Source organism: Rousettus aegyptiacus, unplaced genomic scaffold, assembly GCF_014176215.1.
Source record: "Rousettus aegyptiacus isolate mRouAeg1 unplaced genomic scaffold, mRouAeg1.p scaffold_m13_p_5, whole genome shotgun sequence".
Lineage (NCBI taxonomy): Eukaryota > Metazoa > Chordata > Mammalia > Chiroptera > Pteropodidae > Rousettus > Rousettus aegyptiacus.
This window is the reverse complement of record NW_023416308.1, coordinates 21,785,603-21,808,368: the sequence shown is the minus strand read 5'-3', so window position 1 is coordinate 21,808,368 and position 22,766 is coordinate 21,785,603. Positions and strand designations below refer to the sequence as shown.

At 45.1% G+C, this 22,766-nt stretch overlaps 2 protein-coding genes across 4 annotated transcripts in view; one reads left to right on the top strand and one right to left on the bottom strand.

Annotated features, from left to right (window-relative positions):
- The window catches only part of LOC107500141 (SV2 related protein), a 65,045-nt gene extending 63,798 nt beyond the window's left edge, over nt 1-1,247 (top strand). The window contains exon 16 of the mRNA XM_036221186.1: nt 142-1,247. Within this exon, the coding sequence (XP_036077079.1) occupies nt 142-348 (207 nt within the window). The 3' untranslated portion in view covers nt 349-1,247. The remainder of the gene's footprint in view (nt 1-141) is intronic.
- A 2,141-nt stretch (nt 1,248-3,388) lies between these two features.
- DAO (D-amino acid oxidase) lies at nt 3,389-22,458 on the bottom strand. Of its 3 annotated transcripts, XM_016125046.2 has the most exons (12): nt 22,308-22,432; nt 18,704-19,489; nt 17,863-18,065; nt 16,689-16,803; nt 15,362-15,438; nt 14,628-14,693; nt 13,166-13,220; nt 11,816-11,920; nt 10,871-10,953; nt 9,544-9,661; nt 8,779-8,877; nt 3,389-7,504 (listed from the first exon to the last, which is right to left on the bottom strand). In XM_016125046.2, the coding sequence occupies exons 3-12, from the start codon at nt 18,054-18,056 to the stop codon at nt 7,373-7,375; spliced, it is 1,044 nt and encodes a 347-aa protein (XP_015980532.2). In that variant the 5' UTR covers nt 18,057-18,065; nt 18,704-19,489; nt 22,308-22,432; the 3' UTR covers nt 3,389-7,372. The 3 variants fall into 3 exon arrangements, with proteins under 3 accessions (XP_015980532.2, XP_015980531.2, XP_015980534.2); XM_016125045.2 differs by lacking the exon at nt 18,704-19,489 and having other exon boundaries at nt 22,308-22,458; XM_016125048.2 differs by lacking the exons at nt 18,704-19,489; nt 22,308-22,432 and adding an exon at nt 22,190-22,273.
- Nucleotides 22,459-22,766: the final 308 nt, after the last annotated feature.

Genomic DNA, 22,766 nt, shown 5'->3' with positions numbered 1-22,766 from the left:
GTTGAAGTACCTACCTAATAAAGTTGTCATGAGGACTAACTAGGCCAATCACACAGAGTGCTTATAAGAGGGGCTTGTGCTATCCATATTATCTGAATGGTTGGTGGTCCACTCTGACCAGAATACATCTCCCTCCCTCAGGTGATGTTGGAATCCTCCGTGTACCTGTCACTGGCAGTTTACAGTGGCTGCTGCCTTCTGGCTGCTGTGGCCTCCTGCTTTTTGCCCATCGAGACCAAAGGCCGTGGCCTGCAGGAGTCCAGCCACCGGGAGTGGGGCCAGGAGATGGTTGGCCGAGGAATGCATGGCACAAGTGTCACCAGGTCGAACTCTGGCTCTCAGGAGTAGTGACCGATGGGGGGCTGAGCTGGTCTTTGAGGCTGTAGAGCACGGGGAGCTGGTGGAGCCTGACTGGGGCACTGACCATCACTGCCGACACCAAGAACTCACCTAAGAGTACAACCTGGACCCTGGTTGCTCGTATTCATTGAGACCCACACAGAGATGGGGAGGTATTTGCTCTGGGGGTTCTATGTATGTGTGGGGAGAGGTTTGTTAATAACCTGTGGATCTGCATGGGAAAACTGCCACACTAGGAGTGCCTGGTGACGCCAGTAGCCAACCAGACACCATCCAGAGTCAGCTAGTCACACCCTTGGTGAACAACAACCAAAAGATCTCTGTAGATACAGTCCAGGCCCAGACCCCTGTGAGACCTGCTACCCAGTGAGTTGATACCTGCCACCCACCAACTGAACCTGTTCAGTAGGTTTCTCCTATGCCCCTGGCTCCCAGCTTTCTTCTTTAAAAATTGAAAGTGACCTGGGTGTGGCCTGAGCAGCTTTTTCTTGGGTCTGAGAACCACTCCTTCGGATGGGGCTCCTCGGTTTGTGTCTCCAGGCAGGGGCCTGACTGGTGGAGACTATGGCAGATGGACATGCATTTAAACTTGAGCCATGTGCCCCACGTGGCCCCCTTTGCAGTTGCTTGAGGGGATTCAAATGTATCCATAGGGACAGCTGGGCTTGCACCAGATGACAACCTCAGAAAACTGGTACCTCTCAGCATTGGGGACTGAGGCCGAAGCAAGGTGAGAATCAAGCCCAAAGCCAAAACAGGGGCCTCCTGTTTGGAAGCAGCAAGGCAACACTGGGGCTTCTTTTCTGGCCCCTGCCTCATTTGGGCAGGTTGGTGACTCTTGGGGAAAGAAAACAGTTAACTCAGGTCTCAGTGCTTTAGATTTAGTGTGTGGGTGGATGACTAAATGAACAGAGAAAACAAAAGGATTCTACACCAACCACCCACTCCCAACAGTGTCAGGGGACCAGGAATCTTTCCTCCTGGTTTCCTCTGCCATCCTTGCTGTCAGGGGCTGGCTTGGGGTTCTGGTGATGGAACACATGGCAGGGATGCGTGGGGGTAGAGAGGAATGATTGGACCCAGATATGTGAAATGTGTACATTTTCAAAGGAGGAGAAGGGAGATCAATTGGGTTTTGGGTTGGCCTTGGAAGGAAGGGCTGGTACCATGCCTCAGCAGACAACATCCACCTCCAGGATATGGTTTACATGAGCCTTTTCCCCATGATGAAGGCAGGGAACCTAGAGAAGGAGGGAGGAAGCTGCCAGATCCCATCAAAGGCCAGAAAAGACTGGCCCTCTGCTTAGAGATATCCGCTTGAGGTTAACATTGTGAGGAAGCCAAATGTGTACTTTCATCTCTTATTAAAACATGTTGGTAGTGAACATCGTGAGAGGCAAAGTTTGTTTGTTACAACGTCCTAGTAACAGTTCAGCTTAATGGTCCAGGCAACTTTCTCCATCCAGGGTCACCTCAATGTTTTAATATACTTTAACATGACAGTCTCTACTAAAAGCGGGGAAAGTTGCACAGTTGGCTGCCAACATTGCGACTTTGAGTCTGTTGGAGACAACACTTTCTTCTAACAGTGTTGTAGTCACAGTGGGTAACTTTTTCAGGCTCAAGTCCTAGGTTGACTACAAACAATCCTGTGTCACTGAAATATGGGTTGTAGCCCCCTCAGCCCAGGCAGTCAGAGAGGCAGTGGTTTGGCAGATCTGCCTCTCACTGACAATGTGAGTGTATCCTTGAAACCTGAGTGGCTATAGCTCTAATTATTTCTGGTCTGCTGAGCTCTCCTGGGTAACACAGAATCTTTGCTTGTCTTTTTTGCCTTCCAGCTGGCCAGACACTGCCGGATGACCATGTCCACTCCCTTCCTCCTCAAATAACCTGGAGGAACTGAGGGCTGGGATGAAGAAGGAGTGTTTGGCTGGCAGAAATGTTGTCCAGAGGCTAGGGTAAAGACGCCTTTAGTTGAGAGCTTCTCTTCTTGAGAAAATGAAAGATAAAAACTCTTTGCCTTCTAAATTCCCTGCTCTTAAAAAAAAAATCGATATTATTGAATGATACAAGAGCTGCCACAGAAGTTGCCAAAGCCTTTAGCTAAGGACGTTTCAATCTAATTTTGAACTATCCAAAAGCTCCTGTTTCCATTAATGGAAATGTCATCTATTTCTCTGAGTGTTAGGACAGATTTCAGAAAATGACAAGATGTTCAGTGTAGCCAGGGTTATGAAGTTTCTTTCTTTCTCTTACCTCGAGTGTTCTCGGGAACACATAAATGACCCTGGTAATGTTGGCAGTGAGATGAAAGACCATCCTGAGTGGTCTTTGAAATGAAAATAGACACTCATTAGTTTTAAATAATATTAACCAATAGAGAGGCTCGAAGAATGAGATTAAGAGTCTCCCTTAGTTATGCCCAATAAACATTGAAGGACTGGATACCTTGCACCACAAGCAGCAGTAAAACTAGTTAATAATAGCTTAAACCATTAAAATATTAATTGTTCATTTAAAAACAAGTCCAAAGTCAGGCAGTTCTAGGAAAAGCTCAGCACCTCAACAATGTCTTCAAAGACTCAACTTCTTTTTGCCTCTGCCATCCTCTGCATGTTGGCCATTTGAAACTTCATCATCATAAGATGGCTGCTGAAGTGCCAGGCATCATATTCTTTGCAAAAGGGGTAGAATGGAGAAGGAGCAGTCACAAAATTTGTTCTTTCAAATGATCGTATGGTTTCTGGTTAAAAGGAAAGTCCTTCAGCAGATTTACCATTCCTGTGCCCATTGAGTCCCGTGCCCATCCTGGCATGAATCCTTCCCTAGGTCTGGGGAAAGAAGGACCTACTTTCCACAGGATCAAGGGATACCCACAGCCTCTTGAACACAAAGTCGAGATTCTGGTAGCATGGGAGAAGGAAGACAATGGTCGTGGGATGGGGGATGGTGGAGAGGAGCCTTGCTATAAAGTTCTCATCGAGGCTGTTTTAATTGCAAGAAATAGTGATTGGACTCAGGTTAATTCAAATTAAGAAGCATAGTTTTATTATAAGGCTTGGATCGGTAGTTAATTTCCTACAGGGGATAGTCAAGGAACGTAAATGAGTGAAATGGAGGTATAAGGAAAGGGGAAGGACTGTGGCAGCGTAAGGAGGAGCATAGGCCCCATCCAAAGGGGACAGCTCCTACCCAATTCTAGCTGATTTTGTTGCATGGTGGGATCTCCCAAATTTCAAGACAAGAATCTAGATTTTTATGTGAAATCTCCAAATTTTAGTATGTTGACTCAAAACTTTTTAAATGATGTGTGAGCCAGTAAAATTCATCTGCAGCCAGGTTTGGTTCATGGGTTACCAGTTTACAGCCCCTGAAAGGTTTGAAAGATCTCAGAAATAAAGTACAGCCTGGTCTCACACATGGAACAGGAAACTGGGGGGCCACCAAGGCCTTAGGCGGCCCGCTCTCTGGATCTGTGGCCCCCATTTCCACCTTTCTCTGTAGGCTGGTTTCCTTCTGCCTCCTCATGGCTGCTGCATATGCCTAACCATGTATATGACTTCTGCTCACGTGGCTTAGCTCTGCAAACATATTTGACTCAGCTGTTCAGTGTCCCACTTCCAAATCCTCAGGAGAGAAAGCTGATTGGCCCAGTTTAGTGATGGCTCCAATCCTGGTCCAATTAAAATGGGTCAGGGAGGGATGGGGTCAAGAGGCACAAACATGGTGACTTTGGCCTGCCCTTTCAGCAGAGTGGCACAGTTACAGGAACTCGTAGCGACACATATGTAGTCTCCCGAGTCTGTTCATCATAACTATTACGTATCCTGTCATGGCATGTGGTCAGTATGCGTGGAGTTTCCGCCATGCATCAAGCATGATATTTAATGCTGAAGATGCAAAAAAGAGTAAGACATGGTCCTTATGTTCTTACACTCACAGCATAGTGCGGGGAACAGGCATAAACGGATGATTGTGGTATAGGGTGATATAAGCACTAATAGAGGGATGCAGAGCATTGTGGGAAGCACATAAGATGCCAACTCTGAAGCTCTAGAATGTTCTGAAGGCCTTTCTGACTCCTCAAGGACTCAGTGGTTTCAGTCAGACTTTAGTTACTGCTGGTGCTTTACAGTATTTGACTCAGCTGTATTTGACATTTGAACACCCATGATTACATCACATTTAATCGTTCTCGATTAATCAAGAAGATTTGATGATGAGCCACTTCAAATGCCACTACACCCCACCATGCCAGAGAGCAGAGTACTTTCTAAATTCATCAGTAGGAAAACAATTCCACTCACAATAACATTAAAAGGAATAAAGTACTTGGGAATAAATTTAACAAAAGGAGTGCAAAACTTGTACAAACTACAAAACTGCTGAAAGAAATTGAAAATCAAAATAAATGGAGAGACATTCCAGGATCATGGATTAGCAGCCTTAAAACTGTTAAGATAGCTGTCAGTACTCTGCAAATTGATCTATAAATTAAACACAATTCCTATCAAAATCCCAGCTGGCTTTTTGTGCAGAAATTGGCAAACCAATTGTAAAATTCATATGGAAACGCAAAGGACTCAGAATTGCAATGTAGATGAATAAAACAGAATTGAGAGTCTAAAAATAAACCCCATAAATTTATAGTCAATTAACAAAATTCCAAGACAATTCAATGGAGAACGTTAATCTTTTCTTAATTCATCAAGCGGACAAAAACTCATTGAAAATACAGTTGCAGATCACTTTCAGAGAAGGAGCAGGCATGTTAGGTGAAGGGAAAATGAAGAGAAGAAGCATCACCACATCCCCTGTAGCACAACATGCAGAATTTCCCCATGTTCCTTTTGAATTTTAGGACATTTCAAATGTCACTTTGGGTCTGAATGTGGACTTGTCTGGTCCCATACATTTTTATGAGTTCTCCATGCTGAGTCTATTTATAGAGGCTCTGTCGATGACTAACCTTGATCAGTAGGGGTCGCTCTCCCTGGGGAATTTTAGTTTGGGTGACAAAATCACTTTGGTCAAAAACTAAAAGTTGTGTTCCATTCCCAGCACCAGGAAGTGCTCCCCTCTCCAGGTCCCTAGCCTTGTGAGAGTCCTCTTGTCTTGGACCAAATATGGCTATGAGGAGGAAAGAGCTAGTTCCTTCTCAAGTGTCTGCAGGAAGAGTTAGGGAAAAAGCCCAACCAATTCTTTTATAAGTGTATATTTCTCTCCAGACCTAGGATTCAGTGTCATGTGGTCCTTGAAAGTGAGGCACTGGACTCACACGATTTCGGGCTCTAAACCTTCATTCTACATTTATAGTCAATTAACAAAAGTTCCAAGACAATTCAATGGAGAACGTTAATCTTTTCTTAATTCATCAAGTGGACAAAAACTCATTGAAAATAGTTTTCAACTGACCTCATACTGCTTCTCACCTATGAAATGGGAATAATAGCTACTTTATGGTGGGGAGAGGGTTGTAGGAATTAAATGAATAATGTGTGCAAGAGTTTAGCACAGAGCCTACTACCCAGTTAGAACGCAATGAATTTTAGTTACCATAATTATAATTTTTATTCCAGATGCTCTTTGACTTATGATAGGGTTATGTCTAGATAAATTCATCATAAGTTGAAAATATCGTAACCTGAAAATGCATTTTATACACCTAATCTACTGAACACCATCGCCTCGCCTACCTTAAACATGCTCAGAACACTTACATTAGCCTAGAGTTGGGCAAAATCATCTAACACAAAGCCTATTTTATAATAAAGTATTGAATATCTGGTGTAATTTAACATGCATATTGCTTTTGCACCATTGCAAAGTAAAAAAAAGATCAAAGTCAACCATCATAAGTGAGGGACTATCATCATGTATTATTATTATTATTATTATTATTATAGGAATTCTAACTTAGATCTTGGCTCTCACCCTATTTATCTTGGGGCCAGCCAAAATCATGGCAGATACTTCACGAAGGACCCATCAGGGGAAACAGTACAGGAAGGAACAGACAGCGATGGCATGGACATAGCATGGCGTGGGCCCTTCCACACCTCTTCATAGCACTCGGGGTGTCACTGGTCCCAGAGGCATGAAGACTCCTAGGCTCTGGTCCTCCACAAAAAAACAGGCAGATGAAAATTCAACCTTAGAGATCGAGGCAGATAACTAGGGATGAAGATGTTCAGGTGCCTTTTAGGCTCATTTAAGACTTTTAAAAAATATCTGGAAACCTATTTGTCATCTCAGAGAGTACCAGCCAGAAGATAGAGGGTTGTTAAGTTTGCCCCCCAAACAAGGAGTATGCCTGGTGAGTTTATTCTCTGTGGAGTTCCTTGAGAGATAATCCTTCCAGTAGTCCCTCCTCGAGGGTTGCATGGAGCCCAGGGGGCCCCTCAATGGGCCACTGATGCTATTTGGGATCCCGGGTGTATAACAGGTATCATATATTGTAGTTCCGTGCCTCACCTCTTTTGCCTCCTTTAGGCTCCAATTCTACATATAACTTCCTGTAATGACATCTATTACAGCATTCTCTCAAGTTCATTCTGTGGTATTAGTGCTCTGGGCAAAAGGTCTCCAGAGCCAGACAGGCTTAGGAAGACTGGTTGAACAACATCAGGTAGGTGTCTCTGCTACAGGACTTTTCAGAACCTTTAACATGTTGGTGTGACTTGTCGTCAGGTTACTTAACCTCAACTATCTTCAATATTCTCCTTTCCTTCTTGATTTTCTGAGTTCTTTCTTCTGAGGACTCATGGAATAAGTCTTCATAATGTCAGGCCAGAGAGAGTAGAAAGACCTCAGTGATCAGAGGGTCCCCAGGTAAGGTGGGACTCACCTCCAGAAACTGACCTGTGGTTCCCTTCTTGCCATGAGCTTCTTGCAAACAGGAGCCAGGGCTGAGGTCAGGGGTAAGCGATTGCTTAGAGAGGAGCACATTGATTAGTTGGCCGAGGAAAGTGGGGAGTCCTTATGGGGGAAACAGTGGTCACTGGCACCCTCAGAGGTGGGGTGGTGGCATGCTGAGCAACTTCCTTTCTTCCAGAACTTTCCCAAAGAGCTTGGCTGCCTCCAGGGCACAGCCCCAGTGGATAGTGAGCCCATAGCCTCCATGGCCATAATTGTGGATGACCTAGGAAAAGCAAGAGATAAGGTGGCCTGCTCTGCCCTAGAACATTCAGGAACTTTCCAAAGAGATCAGGGCAAAGCCTGATGGCATCAGAGCTCCTCTCAGCACTCTGGTGGTGGGGGGCGGGTGGAGGAGGCACCTGGGAACAGCAGTAAGTTTGGGGAGCTTGAGGTTCAAACCCTAGACTCCTCTTCTGTTTAGGAGATGGACCTGCTTTATACACTCAGCACAGGAATCATCTAAAACTTGAGGTCAGAAATTCCCCCCACCCACCCAACACACAAGTTGTCTGAAGCTCCCTAAATCACTTTCCTTATTCCTAGCCTGCTCTGAATTGCTTAACCTCTTGTATTAATAGATAACTTGTTTACCCACTTTGGGAGGAAAGAAAACCAGAGACACCATTGGGTGGACTTTGGTAAAGTGCTAACGCATCCTGGGGACAGAGGCAAGTACCCCGGGGCCTTTTTCAAAACTAAAACCATTGGCGGAGAGTTAAACTCCATATGTGACTCTCGACTCTCTCCTCTACACACACACACACACTCTCTCTCTCTCTCTCTCTCTCTCTCTCTCTCTCTCTCTCTCTCTCTCTCTCCACAAACACACAACCCTCTGTAAACACACATCAATCATATACACTCATACACGAAACTTCTATACATACACACATTAAGAAAGGAAGGTGACCTAGATAGGGAGGATTGCTTTCCTGGTGGGAGCCCGGTCATCACCTACTCAGGTTAGTGCCTTCAGCCCAGGACAACTCCTGCCATTTCAATAAGCCTAGTTCCTACCCCATGAGAGAGAACGAGAGGGGAGCCCAGAGAGATGATTGGGTAGCCACAAATGGACATCTAGGCATGGCTCTGGAGTTAAATTCAAACCACATCCCAGCCCTGGACCTCAACAGTAGTCTGATTCGAGTAATGACTTCACCTCTTGGAGCCTCAGTGTTCTCGTCTGAAGCCTGAGGAGAACAGCCCCAATCTTAAAGAAGATTCCATAAGGTCGTTCGTGTCATGGACACAAAGTAGATGTTCAGTAAGTGCTCATTTCCTTCAGTTCAACCATAGCATTAGCAAACTGAGGAACTAACCTTGGGCAGGTCCTTTATCATCATTGAGCCTCAATTTCCCCACTGATAGTGAAGGAGATATTAACCACCACTGCCAAGAAGCTGTATGGAGCAGAGGTCAGGCAAGACTGTTCTCTGGAAGTGTCAGAGTCCTCTAAGGAGTGGGGAGGGCATTGCTTTCCTTTCCAGGAGAGCATACCTCTGTGTTTGATGATCCAAAGTGCAGCTGTTCTCTTTCTAGCCGAATCTGGGGACGTACTGGCCGGAAGCCAGTCAATTCAGCAACAAGTCTGGCATCCTGGAAAGAAAAGTGTTAGTATTTCATCTCTGGATTATTCTGCTGCCACGACAGTTAGCCTTTGGAACCTCATTGTCATTACCGCCACGACTAGCACCATCGCTGTCTATTTTGTGAATCACCACAACCATCATCACCACCTTTATCAGCCACCGGCATCACCACCATCACCACTCCCGCCTCACCGCCAGTCCTACCAACCACCTCATCCTCATCAATCACCACCACCAGCAGCCATCGCCACGATATGATCAACAGTCGCCACTTCATTACCATCCCAATCACCATCCTCAGCATTTTCATCACCATCACCAACTACTACTTCCACCCTCACCCTCATCACCAACATCATTGTCATTGCCACTAGCAGCAAATGTGAAAACTGAGGTTTCTGCAACAAATACACATGCTCCTTGTGAACATAGAATAATGTGTTTTAGGGATGTCACCTTAAAAGAGAACAACTCTTAGTCATGGCCATATAAGTTTCATAGGCCCACAGTGGGACTTCCCTGTACATTATCAAATCCTGGTGTATTCCACAGACCCTTGCTGGAATTAATTTGCCCAGTTATCCCAGTGGTGGAATCTTCCAATCATCAAGTGTCCTCATGATCAAGCTGCCAGGAACTTGTTGTAGGGCACTGATACCTCTCCCTACCTTACCTTCAGTGTGGGTTCCAGTCTGCAGCAGCCTTCCCAAATAGTGTTGTGGTCTTGGATTTTGTTCACCTCATTCCAGTTCCCCAGCTGGAATATGCCTCCAAGAGTCACTGCCTGGATCCTGGATAAAAGTAAGGAGGATAAAGGATGAAGGAAAACGAAGCCTTTGAGATGAATGAGGGTCATCACGATGTTCACCCTTACCATCCTCTCTGCCTAAATCACTACCACCATCGGCATCGTCATACCCGCTCACAATACCATCCACACTACGACAATTGGCATTATCATCGCCATCACCCACCACCTGCACCATCGCCATTAATATCACTGTCAACATTGTCATCTCTTCTAACATACAACACGGTGACTATAGTTAACGATACTGTATAATATACTTGAAAGTTGCTGAATGAGCAGATCTTAAATGTTCTCACTACAGATACAAAAAAAAAAAAGTAATTTTGTGAAGTAATGGGTGTGTAAGCCAACCTTATTGGGGTATATACATATTTTGCAATATATACATATATCAAATTATCATGTTATACATCTTAGACATATACAATGTTATATGTCAATTATATCTCAATAAAATGGGAAAAAATATTGTCATGTCCATCAGCATCATCTTTACTACTGCCTTCCTTGCTACCATTAATGTCATCACCATCAACCCCAGTCATCATTTCTACCACCACCGTTAGCTATCGATATTGTCATATCCACCACACCACTGACATCGCCATTGAGAGAGCACGGCCACAACATTAACATTGCCTTTGAGACTGTCATCTCTGCTGCACTATTAGCATCACTGATAGTGCCATCTCCATCAGCACCAACTGCTGCTCCCAATCCTAGTCACCACCATCATCAACATTGATCTCCTCAACAATACCAATACTATCTTTACTGCCACTATTTCACTACCAACAATACTGTCATCCCTTCAACAAACACAACCACTGTCTTCACTAACATCGTCACCTCTGTCATTAATGTTGTCATCACTTCAACCCCAATCACCATTCCTGCCACTACTCCTGTTATTGACATTCACACCACTTCTAATGTCATTGCCGTCTCGTCTTTGTCTCCAGCATCACATTTGTCTCCAGTTTCAGCACTACTTTCATCTAAAATTATGTTCAAGATATAGCCCAGTTAGGGCTAAGTCCTGCCTTCTTAGGGTTTTAAAGGCTCAAGCGCACTTAAAATACATTGGAAGAAAACAATTGAAGAGACTAAGGGGCTTGGGACAGGCATCAGGGACATAAAAAAGGCATAAATATGACCCCTCTTCTGCCCTAGGATGTCAGATTTTTACCCTGGGATGATGTATGGGGAATTGTAGATGCCTCTGTCTCGGTCATGGGTGATAATGAAGTGTTTCATCCAAGGAGCATCCACCTGTTGATAAAAGATGGAGATGTCTCATCGGGGGAGTTGGATCAACGGACACCCCTGCCCTGCTCCTCTCTATGACCAGATGTTCTGACAACAGTGGCCGATTTCTGAGCCCTTCCATGAACCCCTTGCCCCAAGTATGCACCTAACTATCTACTCTTGCAGAAAGAGCACCCTGAGAGCCACCCTGCTTCCTGAAGCATCACACATTTTCACCCATGACCACAGAAAAACCCAGCACACATGTGCAATTGCACACACACATTAGCCCACCTCAGGAACGCACTCACCAAACACCTATGAAGGCACACAGGCACACTCACAAATAAGTATGCCTCAGCACATGCACACGCACCCATTGAGAGGCAGCATAGGCCAACGCTTGCACACTTAGGCTCTTATACCAGGTTGCCTGGTTTCTAATCCCAGTTCCACAATTTACAACTGTGTGAACTTATGTACATTACTTAATTCCTCTGTGCCTCAGTTTCCCCCATCTGTAAGGTGGCCGTGGTGATATGATAGACTCCATCTCAAAGCACGGAGGTAAGGATTAAATGAACACTATGAAGTGCTCAGGCCTGTGCCTCGTACTTAGTAAACACTCCATAAATGTTTGCTCTTTTTATTACAATACAGGCATATGCAGCTCCCACATATGTACAAACATATACATACATGTTTTGCTATTAAGAAGAAACCCCAAAAGAGAACATTTGGGAGCGCCATGTTGGGTTGGTCCTTCTTGTTTCTTTAATGTGTCGGTTCCTCTAACGGTGTCCCTAATACTTCCTCTATCTTTGGAGATGAAATAATCTTCTTAGCAACAAAAGTCAGAGGTGTTATCCCTCACCTTGACACTCACCTTAATGATCTGCCCCCGGCCTGGCTGCAGCAGGGGATCTGGTTGCAAGGCCCCAGCCCACACACCGGTGCAGTTGATAATCATGTCAGTGCCTCCTCTTGCCACCTGGCAGCAAGGAGCAAGTCAGGTAGGGTGGAAGGGGGTAAGGACCCTGGTATTCTCTGTTCCTCTTTCTCTCTTTCTCCCACCTCTAAGCTCCCAGCTTTCTGTGGCACAGCAGTGTGGGGGCTCAATGAGGAATTGATGGGCCGTCTCCAAATGTCCACTCTGACAGCAGTTTACCTGCAATGTGGCCCCAGAAATGTCCTGTAACCTCCTCAAAGCTCAGCTACCTTAGCTATAAAATAGGGCTGGAAATGCATGTTCATAAGCTAATGCAAAGATCCAGTGTGACTCAGGATATAAAAGTGCATAGCAAAAAGTACTGTGCAAGGTGGGGACCTTTTTGGAACTTTCCAGAAGGAGTTAGGAAGCAAGCAGAGATAGTTCTCTTCCTTCTTCTGACTCCTTTTTATTTTATTCTCTTGCCTTCTACTCTGCCGAGAAGGCATGTTGGAACCCCAAGTTCTGGGCACGTATAGAATACTTAACAACTCAGGGATGTAGCCTGATGGGCACCAAAACTCCCATCCCAGCCCCCAATTCTCCTCCCAGTTCAGTCATGGGATGTGCACACATGTACTATTACTATGCATAAGCCAGTACTTGCTACATTAGACTGTGAGCTCCTTAGAAATGAGGGCTGCGCCTGACTCAATTATATTTCCCAGTACCTATCAAGGCTGGACCCAGAGCAGGTACCTATTATAGAATACTAATAGCTGTGTGTACTGAGCACCTTCCGTGTGCCAAGCACTATTCCAGGTTCTGGGACTGAGTGAAGTTATAGAGCAAAGCTCCTGATGCACAGTCAGTCCCAGATGATGGTAGCTGTTACTAGCCTTATTATTGGTGGTGGTGGTACTTCAGAAGTGAGTCAGCTAAGGACTGTGACTTTGCAGAAATATCAACCAAGATGTTGACAGGAGGCAGCCAAGTGTCTAGAACTTGGGTTTGGGGTGCAGCTGATACTGGGAAGAGGCAGCCAGCTTTCTGATCCTGAAACTCGATGAGGCTCGAATATAGATCAGCCCCTAATGGCCATCATGATCCCGCTGTCCCTTTGCTTCTGCCACCAATATCAAGGTGAAATGCCTGAATCTTTCTGGGATTGACAAAATGCCTGGAGACTGAGATGAGCTTTAAGGGGATCCTGGAAAGCTGAGAAGGGAGCCCCCAACCGAGCAACAGGAAACAAAAAACTCCCTTCTTCTCTCTCCCACATTAAGCCCTTCTAGCCCTGAAGCTCACCTCTTCAAAAGACTCCACCTTCCTCTGGAAGAACTTCACTCCCCTCTCAGTTAACCTAGGATGATCAGACACATCAAAAAGCCCAGCGTTCAATTCTCTGCACCATCTCTCCAAGAAGATGGCATAGGGAATATTTCCCAAAGAAGCTTCTGTCTCACAGAATGCTCCTTGAGAAAACGACTGTATAGTCAGATCAGTTCATGGACACCTTGAATGACTAGTGGGCCATAAAATGTCCCTTGGGAAACCTGAGATGGTTCAAGCCCTTCATCAGACAGATGGAGATGGGAGAAGGGACTTGCTGAAGGACATACAGTGAGTCAGTGATCAGACTGGGACTCAAACCCAGACTTCTTGGTTGGAAATGCTTCCTCCTGCTACCACATTGCTTTTTACTATCAAAGGAGTGACATGCAGGGTGGGTACAGGACAGGGTTGGACCAATGCAACATACCCTTTTGTCAGAAGCAAGCATGGGGAGGGAGGTGGGATGAGTACACTCCCTAAATGTCCCAGCAGAAAAATATCTGTCACCATTAGAAATATGGTAGAAATATCCAAAGAACAGTAAATAAAACATAGAAAGCCTGGAGCATAATCTCAGGACTATTTTACCTATGTAGTTTCCTCAAGATAGTAAAACTGGGAGCATCCTTTCCTGGAAGAAGCTAAACAACTTTAGAAGAAATAACCATATTATAGCACAATGTTTCCCAAACTTGGCTGGTAATTAAAATCATGCAAGGAAACTTCTTAAAATGCAAGCTTATGAGCTCCATCACAGAGGTTTTAATTCAGTAGATATAAAGCAGCGTCCTGAAATTTATGTTTTTAAAAATGTCTCCAGGTTATTTAGTAAAAGCCACCATTCGCTACATATTTTTTTTAAAAAAAACTTAATGAAGTAGTAACATATAAGAAGTATATGGAATCTTCCTTAATATGAAAGTATGTGAATGTAAATATAAGCATATCTCTCAAGCTAATGTTTGCTCATGTAGAACATTGAAAGTTTCCTATCAACATCAGGACAAGACAGGGACATCCACTATCACTTGTATTAGTGAACATTGTTCTAGAGGTACTGGTTACAGCAGTTAGACAAGAAAAACATGAGATATAAACATAAGGCAACTTACATTTTGTAGATGATGTAAATATATATGGAAAACTTAAGAGAATCCATTTAAAGCATTTAAAAAATCCATTACACAAACATTTCAGATTTAGTGAGGTCAATAATAACTATCACATGAATGAGCTGCCTAGGTGATTCTGTTGCCAGGTGTGGGAACCACTGTCCTACTCCGCAGAAGTGATCAGGACCAAGGATAGCTCCCACCACGCCTACAGGTTAGCATTTGGCTGTTGGTCAATACAAAGATGAATCCTATGAACAATCATCTACTGCAATCCTGGCTCCTGGGAGGTGCTTTCCTGAAACTAAAGTTGAAAATCTCACCTTTTAGTCAGCCACTGTAGATACTTCCTCCCTTCAATAATCAGGCTTGTGTCGAACCAGCCATAGCTAGAGTCACAGCAGGCGAACATGGGAGTAAAGGATCACAATCAGAGGTATATTTGAAAGCTGCCCAGCGGAGTTGGGAGCAGTGTCACTTTGGGAGCCCCCAAATGTAGAGTCAGGGCCACTGGGTGAAGTTCAAGGGAGAAGTGGTTTTCAGTTCAATGCAAGGAAACATTTTCTATCAGACAAAGCCGTCCCTGACATTGAGATGTGCAAGTGGAGACTGGACACTCATTTGCAGAGAGGATTCAAGAATTGAGCCAGGTGAGGGGAGAACCAAAGAGGCGTTGGTTTATAGAGAAAAGAATGGAGGGGTTTGGAATCACACAGACTTGGTTGGAGTTTCATTTTGGTCAGTTGGCTATGTGACCTTGGGAAGTGACTTAGCCTCTCTGAAGCTCAGTTTCCTCATCTACAAAAGAGGATACTGCAATAAAGTGTCTGGGCCCTGAGATCTATGATTCCTTATCCTCCACATCCTTAGCCCAAGCCCCAGTTTAGGCGGGTGGCCTTTCTGAAGGAGCTGGACAGAGCACGAGGAGACCAAGGTACCAGGGGCTCGAGGCCTGGGATGGTACAGGAAATTTGGCGACTCCATATTCTGCTGCCTTCTGTACAGGCATGTCTGAATTGTAGGGCTTCAGCCCCTTTGCCCATGACAATAACCTTACTTGTAATCAGGGAACATGTCTAGCTCCCTGGGGGTCAGCTTCCGAAATCCCAAAACTGTGTCTTTCCAGTAAGGGTCCTGCAGGGGAAGAAGAGAAGAGGACACAGGAATGGGCAAAAATCAATAATAATGATACCAACAAAAACTTACATAATGGTTAATGTGCGTAAGGCACTGTTCCAAGCATTTTACTTATACCACTCCATTTAATCTTCACAATCACCCACTGAGGTAGACACTATTCTTATTCTTATTTTACAGACAGGTCCATTGAAGCTTAGAGAGGTTAAGTAACTTGTCTAAGGTCACATAGCTAATAAATGGTGGAGGCTGAGATCTGAACCCACAGTTTGGCTTCAAAGTCCAAATTCTTAACTATTAGGTCATGCTAAGACCAAGAGTAAGATGGGGTGAGTGATAGGGCAAGGGTTAGACATATGAGGGAAAAAAGTGGTGACGGTAAGAGTTGCCAAGGGTTAAGAGTGGGCGGCAGTAGAGCACAGGGTCAGACAACTTAAATGAAGATTTTTACCTCACCACTGACCATCTTGAATTCTCTTAGACTCAGTTTTCTTGTCCGTATCATGAAGCGAATAGTCACTCTTGATCCCACAGAAGGTAACAGATAATATGGGTAATGCCCTCAGCTAAATTTGACTAAATTTGACTAAACCCTGGAGAGCTGGCATGGGGTTCTGGGAACCCAGGAAAATCACCCTTTCCAAGCAACCTGAGACCATCCTCCAAGGCTGTGCCCTTTTTAGCACATTAGGCGCCATGTGGCCACAGATTGCCTGGGTTCAAATGTCAGCTCTGCCACTTTATAGCTTTGTGAGCTCAGGTAAGTGACTCTATTTCACCTGCAAAGGGAAGATAACAACAGCACTTACTTCCTGGTTATTAAGAGAATTAAATGAGTCACTATTTATAAAGTAGTTAGGACAGGGCCTGGCACACAGTTAGTGCTTTAGAAGTTCGTATCATGATGAGAGTTTTAGTCCATCTTGATGAAGAGCCGTGGGACCTCCAAGGGTACGGAAAACCTTTGGCTTCAGCACCAAGTGCCCACCACTACAAGATATGTCTGCATTTTATCCATGGCAATCAAAGGCTCGTTGCCCCAATTCATCATAAGATCATTTTTTCTCTGCCAATTTAATAACAAAATTGGAAACAAAAATAATTATAAAAGCAAAAGTAGATTTAAAGTAAACCTATTTGAACACAGGAGTCTGCCACCTATGAGACTCAAAGTACTCCCAAACTCGGGGCCCCAGCACTGGTCTGTGATCAAGGCTCTGCCTCAGAGGCAGGGACTCCTTACTCACCGGAACAGCTTCACGGAAGATGTTGTAGCCTGAGATTAGGGCCAGGCCCATGTTTGCAGCATTAGGAGAATGGATGTGGCTCAGAAGATAGTCAAAGGTCTGCTGGTTCCAATGCCTGGAAAAGTACCCCAGAGAATCACCACCTAATACCGTGAGCTGGGTAAGACAGCTTTGAGGGTCGGCTTGCATGGGTCTGTGATCAGTCTGGTGCAGGTGTGTCCAAATCCAGAAATCCATCATGTTCCACTCCTGCAGCACCCCAAGTGCCTATGGGTCTTCCCCCTCCTGAAACTTTCCAACATTTCCCCATTAATAGGGTAGAGAGGAGGAGGAACAAAGGATATTCTGTCACAATCATTTGGAGCCCACATCTGGCTTGGGATCACATAGCTGCTGAGTTTAAATGAAGGCTTTCGCTTGTTTTGAAGACTGTGAGCCACATGGTTCAGGCTCTCTCTGGGAACCCCCCATTGTAAACACTGGTGGTAGACATAGCTTGCTCCTATCAAACGTTTTTCTCTTCTCTCTTGGCACACAGCTCAATTACATTTCCATGACTCCTTTGCACCTAGGTATGGCTATGTGACTGCATCCTGGTCAATGGACCCTAAAGACTCTGCACATGTGATCCTCAGGTGCCAGCCCATAAGAATGGCAATGTTGGAAGCCACAGAGGAGGATGGCAGAGCCATGAGTTGGAAGGAGCCTGATCTCTGAGTTGCTACCCACTCATCAGGAAAACTGGTTTTTGAACTTGTGGAAAGAAAGACAGTTTTGTTTGAACCATTATTCATCTGAGGCTTCCTTTGTTGAAGCAGCTGGGGGTCTCTAAACTGACATAATGACCTTTGGCACTTCTTTGCTAAACCTAAATATTGATTCACCCATTTAGAAGTATTCCTGATTCAGCAATGCATATGGCATTGACAGCCACCTGGTCTAGGGAAAGAATGGAGATAAAGCCTCCATCTGTCTGGCACACATCATTTCTATCACTGCTAAGATCAAGTATAGCATCTGTCTGGCACATAGAAGGGACTTAATATTTATTATTATTTTTACTTGATGCCAGGCTATAGCCTCCACAAAGGTGACAGGGACCCTGAGAGGGAGTATCTCCTCTGCAGACTCAGCCCCTCTGGTCCCCCGGCCACCCTCTGGGACCCTCACTCACGCCTCTTGTGGGTTGCTAGGGTCGGAGAGGTAGGGCTGCCAGAGGCCAGCAGCTACATCGGTGTTGGTGAGCGGTGTGAAGCGATCTGCGTAGACCTTCATGTCCAGTGACTGCAGGACCGAGTGGTAGTGCTCATGAATGCAGAGAGCGGTGGACAACCCAATGACCCCTGCTCCGATCACTACCACACGCATTATGCCAGCCTGCAGGAAAGAAGTGTTGAGGTGTGCTGTCATCACAATCATCTCTATCACCGTCACCGCCATCGCCACCACCCACTGAAAGCTTAGAAAGTGATCTTCTCAATGACATTCACAAATGGAAAAACAGGTACTGAGAGACAAAGCACCTTGCCCAAGGTCACACAGCTGGTAAGCGATACCACTTTCTCTGGGAATCCTCCCCAAATACCCTGTTCTGAGCAGGGAATCTATAAAAGGCCTAGCAAAGTGCCCGGCCAGCGCTAGACTACAGAGAAATGATTAGAACAATGGACCATCTTTAAATCTCAAATTTGTTGCCCACTGGCCATTAACCTTGGGCAAGAGGCTTTATGACTCTTTAATTTCTTCTTCTAGAAAATGGGAAAATTAACTTGTGCCTCAAAGAGTAGATTGGAGATTTATCAAGATGGCAAATGTAAAATGCTTAACACTGTCTAGTACAAAAGAGTGACTTACTGATGTTTGTGGAACACCTACTGTGTGCTAGCCCCAGCGCTATGAGCTTCCCATGAATCATTTCATCTAAGTCTTCCAACTTCTCATGAGGTAGGGACTAGTGTTGTCGGCTCCACTTTACAGATGAGGAAACTGAGGCTCAGAGAGGCGAGGTCACTTACCTGAGGTCACACAGTCAGGAAGTGGTGTTGCTGAGATTTAATTTCAATTCAAGTAAATTAGACACCCACTTATTGCACACCTACTGTGTGCCAGGCTGGCAGCTAGTGGATGCAGCTGTGAACACATCGGATGCAATGCCTGGCCTTAGAACTCAGGTCTTCCAGCATACCCCCTCAGGGCCTGCCTTGGGGTGCTGGGCTGCCTGCGTCCTCAGAAGTTTAGAAGGCCTGGCAGCTTTTGACCTTGAGGCTGCTTGGGCTCACACAACAGGGAAATATTCTGCCGGCTCCTGCAGAGGCAGAACAAGGGGATGTTTTGTGTCCGGAAGGGCCAAATTCAACTTTCCCTCCTTTTTACTCACAACTCTCCTCCCACAGACTTTGGCTCTTGGCAACTTGGCAACTTGGGCCTGTGGCCCTGAACAGCAGGACATTCTCAGTATGGCCTAGTTTTGTAAAGAGGGAAACAGCTCTGGCGTACAAGAACTGGATTCTATTGGGTTTTCAGCAGCCAAGTTGGAGATAAAACCAAAAAACAAAAAGGCATCATTGCTCTGGATGATTCTCCTTCCAGCTGCCAGCCTGGGCTTGGTTGAGGGGTGGAGAACAGACCTTCCTAAGGACCCCAGCTTCCCCCTGCAACCTCCTTGTCTATAAAATAAGAGTCGACTGATCTCATGGAGTTGTCCTGAAGATTAAATGACCAGCTTGGTAACAGTTCCTGGTACAATGCTTGGCACGGAGTAGGCCTTCAATACATGGAAGCCTCCTTTTGTCCCCCAACACCTTGGAAATATCAAAAGAAAGAACATCAGACGGAAAGAAAATGAGAGAAAGAAGGGCGAGTCAGACCTGGCTTTACTTCTTGCTAGCTGTGTGATCTTGGCCAAGTTACCTGCCCCTTTTGACTGTCTTTGCATAATCTCTAAATTGACCACTTTTACACATTAACAGTAAGAGGGGGAAATAGAGGGCTTTCCTGTATTTTCAAAATTCCCCAAAATGCATCCAGAAGGTGGCATGACATGAGGAGGAAGCAATAATAACAGTAATAACCCAGGCTGGGGGTCAGACACTCCCAGGTTCATAGTCTGGCCCTGGCACACACCAGCTGTGTCACTGTAAACAAGTTGCTTAACTTTATTGAGCCAGGGTGACCAACCTCCTTGATTTTCCAGGACTGAGGGTGTCCCCAAGATGTGGACTCTGAGTGCTAAAACCAGGAGACTCCCGTGGCAAACCCGAATCGGTTAGTCATTCTGAGTTTCTCCCTGCCTATTGTCTCCCCACCAGAATATCAGCTCCAAAATAGCAGGGACTTTTGTCTTCTGCTCTATCCCCAGAGCCTAGAATAATACCTGGCACATAGCAAGTACTAATGAATGAATGAATGAATGAATGAATGAACAAACTAATGAATGGAATTCTCGTGAGAATCAAAAGAGAAAATACTCATAAAGTGCAAGAGAGCTCATAAATGACAGCAATAATTATCATCATCCCCAGTTTACAAATGAGGCAGCTGTGGCTGGGAGAAAGCAAAGTTAATTATTCAAGGTCATAGCAAGAGTTGGAGGAAGGAAAGGGGTATGAACCCAGCTCTGCCTTTTCCAGTACTGGAGTATTTTCCATTCTCATGCCACCTAAAAAAACAGTAAAGGATTGGAAAAAAAAAAAAGAGCTACTTATATAATAAAAGTATGCGAGGTGAGAGAAGGAGTTTGAAAATCCTTATGATGTTTCTGGGCAGGGAGAAAGAGCCTTCTGACCAAAGCAGAGCAATGTCACATGCCCAAGAGAAAAGCATAAGAAAGGAGCCAGAGCAACTTCTGGAACCAGCTGGCAAGATAAAAAGGGAAAAAGAGCAGCATGGGCCTCAGTTTCTCCCAGTGTAAAATCCTAAAGATGAGGAAGACGTCATCATGCAGATGGAGAAACTGAGACCCAGAGAAGAGAAGCAAATCATCCAAAGTCACACATTTGTGATAAAAGGATTTGTGGGGTCTTGGGGTTAAAAAGTCTCTGTGAAAGACAGGAATAGGTCACGTCAAGAGAAAAACCGCCATGGGGAGATAAACAATAGTGATGGCAGCTGCTAGTTTTCCAACTCCTAGGTTCGTGCTGAGAACCTTACGTGCATTATCTGCTTTAATCTTCTAACAACCCTTGGGGTTATCATTATGCCCATTTTATAGATCAGGCGCCTGAGACTCAGCCAGCCAGCTGGTGAGAAGCAGAGCCCAGGCCGGCCTGACTCCCCAGTGAAAAATCTGAGGGACAAGCAGGTGAACAGAAACCCCCATGTTACAAGATTTTGTATTGAAAAAAAAAAAACCATAAAATACAACAAATGTAGGAATTTTTAGTATGTTGGTGATAGGCACAGAATCGAAGAGAAAAAAATGCGTCTCGCAAGTCAATTACCTTAATCAACTATGTGAATCAAATTTGATACTGACTACAGCAACCCTGTGTGTGTGTTAAAATGCAATATAAATGCATGAGGTTCTTATTAGAAGTGGGAGCCAGGCTGTAGAATCTGACAGACCCAGCCTCAGGTGAAATTATTCACGCATGTGGGCAATGATCTGCATAGAGCTCAGTTATTAAGTCAGCCATTTTCTTGTTGTTGCTAATGTTTTCATTAGTGTTTCAGTTCACCTCCATTTAATGCCATTACTTCAGTGAAACACGCTTGGAGTGTGCATCCAGGAAAATGCAAACGTCTGGGTTATTACATTTATCTGTGTGCGTGTGTGTGTGTGTGTGTGTGTGTGTGTGTAATTATAATGTCTGTGTAAGTGTGGAGCAGGAACAGAATACTTTTGGTTGTCTGTCACTTGCCAGACACATGTAGTTGCAGTACAGACATCCTCTTACTTAAAGGTTCTACAGAGGTGGGACTGAGGTTCAGAGAGAGGAAGTCACTCTCCCAAAGTCACATAGCCTGCGTGGGCCAGCATTTGAATCTGGACTCAGTTCTATCTGAGCTTTCTACACTGTGCCGTTAAACTATTTAGGCAGCCAGCAATAAGTTGGCACTGACATTTTCTACTTGCATTTCAGTCTTGTATTTGTTTGGTTATAATTTTTCTTGTCCCCAGAAAGGAATTTGAGGCAGCTTATGTCTTTGATGGCTATATGCATGAAGCAAAGAATAGGAAAGACTTGTTCTGAAAAAATCACCAAGTCACGGGTGACATATTTGAATGCATATAATTAGCTCTTCCAGGTTGCTCCATACGGCTGCTTCTTATAAGGTTGATATTTTCAGTTTATCTTTAAGACGGAACAGATTCTATAAATGTTCAACAACCAGGCTACCAGCTCCCGCTATGTGCCCAGTTCTTGCTATGTGCCCAGTTCTGTGCTAAGTACTTGACATTAATCACCTCTTTTAATACTCAAATTAACCCTGTAAGAGGTGAGTTATGATCCCATCTTTCAGATAAGGAAACTGAGGCTTGGAGAGGTGAAGGTGCTTACCTGAGGTCCTTGCCCAACTCAAGGCTGTCACTGGCCTCAGGCTCTAATGTGAAGCCTACTTTGTTGATGTTGAGAGGACATTAAGTTCTGCTGTGTCCCCCCACACACCCTCACTTACCTGGCGTGACAAACTGCTGGAGAAAAGAGGCAGCTGCTGTGGGCTCAGAGTCCTGTCTCCTGAGGGGAGGCTCCTGATTCTGGGGCGTCCCTTCCTCAGCCCTCTGCCTACCAGCTGGGACTGAAGCTCAGGGTCAAAGTCTGGAGTTATGGACAGGACACGGCTTGGCACTTCACTGCTCACAGGGGCTGGATCTGGGCCAGGCTGAGAGATCTCCCCTCCCCTCACTCCCGGTCCTTGAAAAGCTGCCTGACTTTTCTGGCTGATCCTAAGCCCTTTGTATAGGACTGGAATGGGGGTGGAGGGGAGAGGGAGGATAGGCCAGGGTTCTCAGAGGGCTGATGGGCACAAGGTCTGGCTCCTCGGCCAGCTAGAGACGATTCTCTTTTTTTCTTCTTCTTGCTGCCACCCTGGGGGAGGGGAGGGTCGGTCCCTGGCCTGCAGGGTGGGGAGTGATCC

Excerpts from the sequence above, each read along its gene's own strand:
- DAO (XM_016125045.2), bottom strand. The coding sequence starts at position 18,056 with ATGCGTGTGGTAGTGATCGGAGCAGGGGTCATTGGGTTGTCCACCGCT. Across the intron at positions 11,921-13,165 it reads AGGTGGAGTCTTTTGAAGAG|GTGGCAAGAGGAGGCACTGA; the intron begins GTGAGCTTCAGG and ends CCTTGCTGCCAG. Across the intron at positions 8,878-9,543 it reads GACTGGAACCCACACTGAAG|GATGCCAGACTTGTTGCTGA; the intron begins GTAAGGTAGGGA and ends TTTTCTTTCCAG.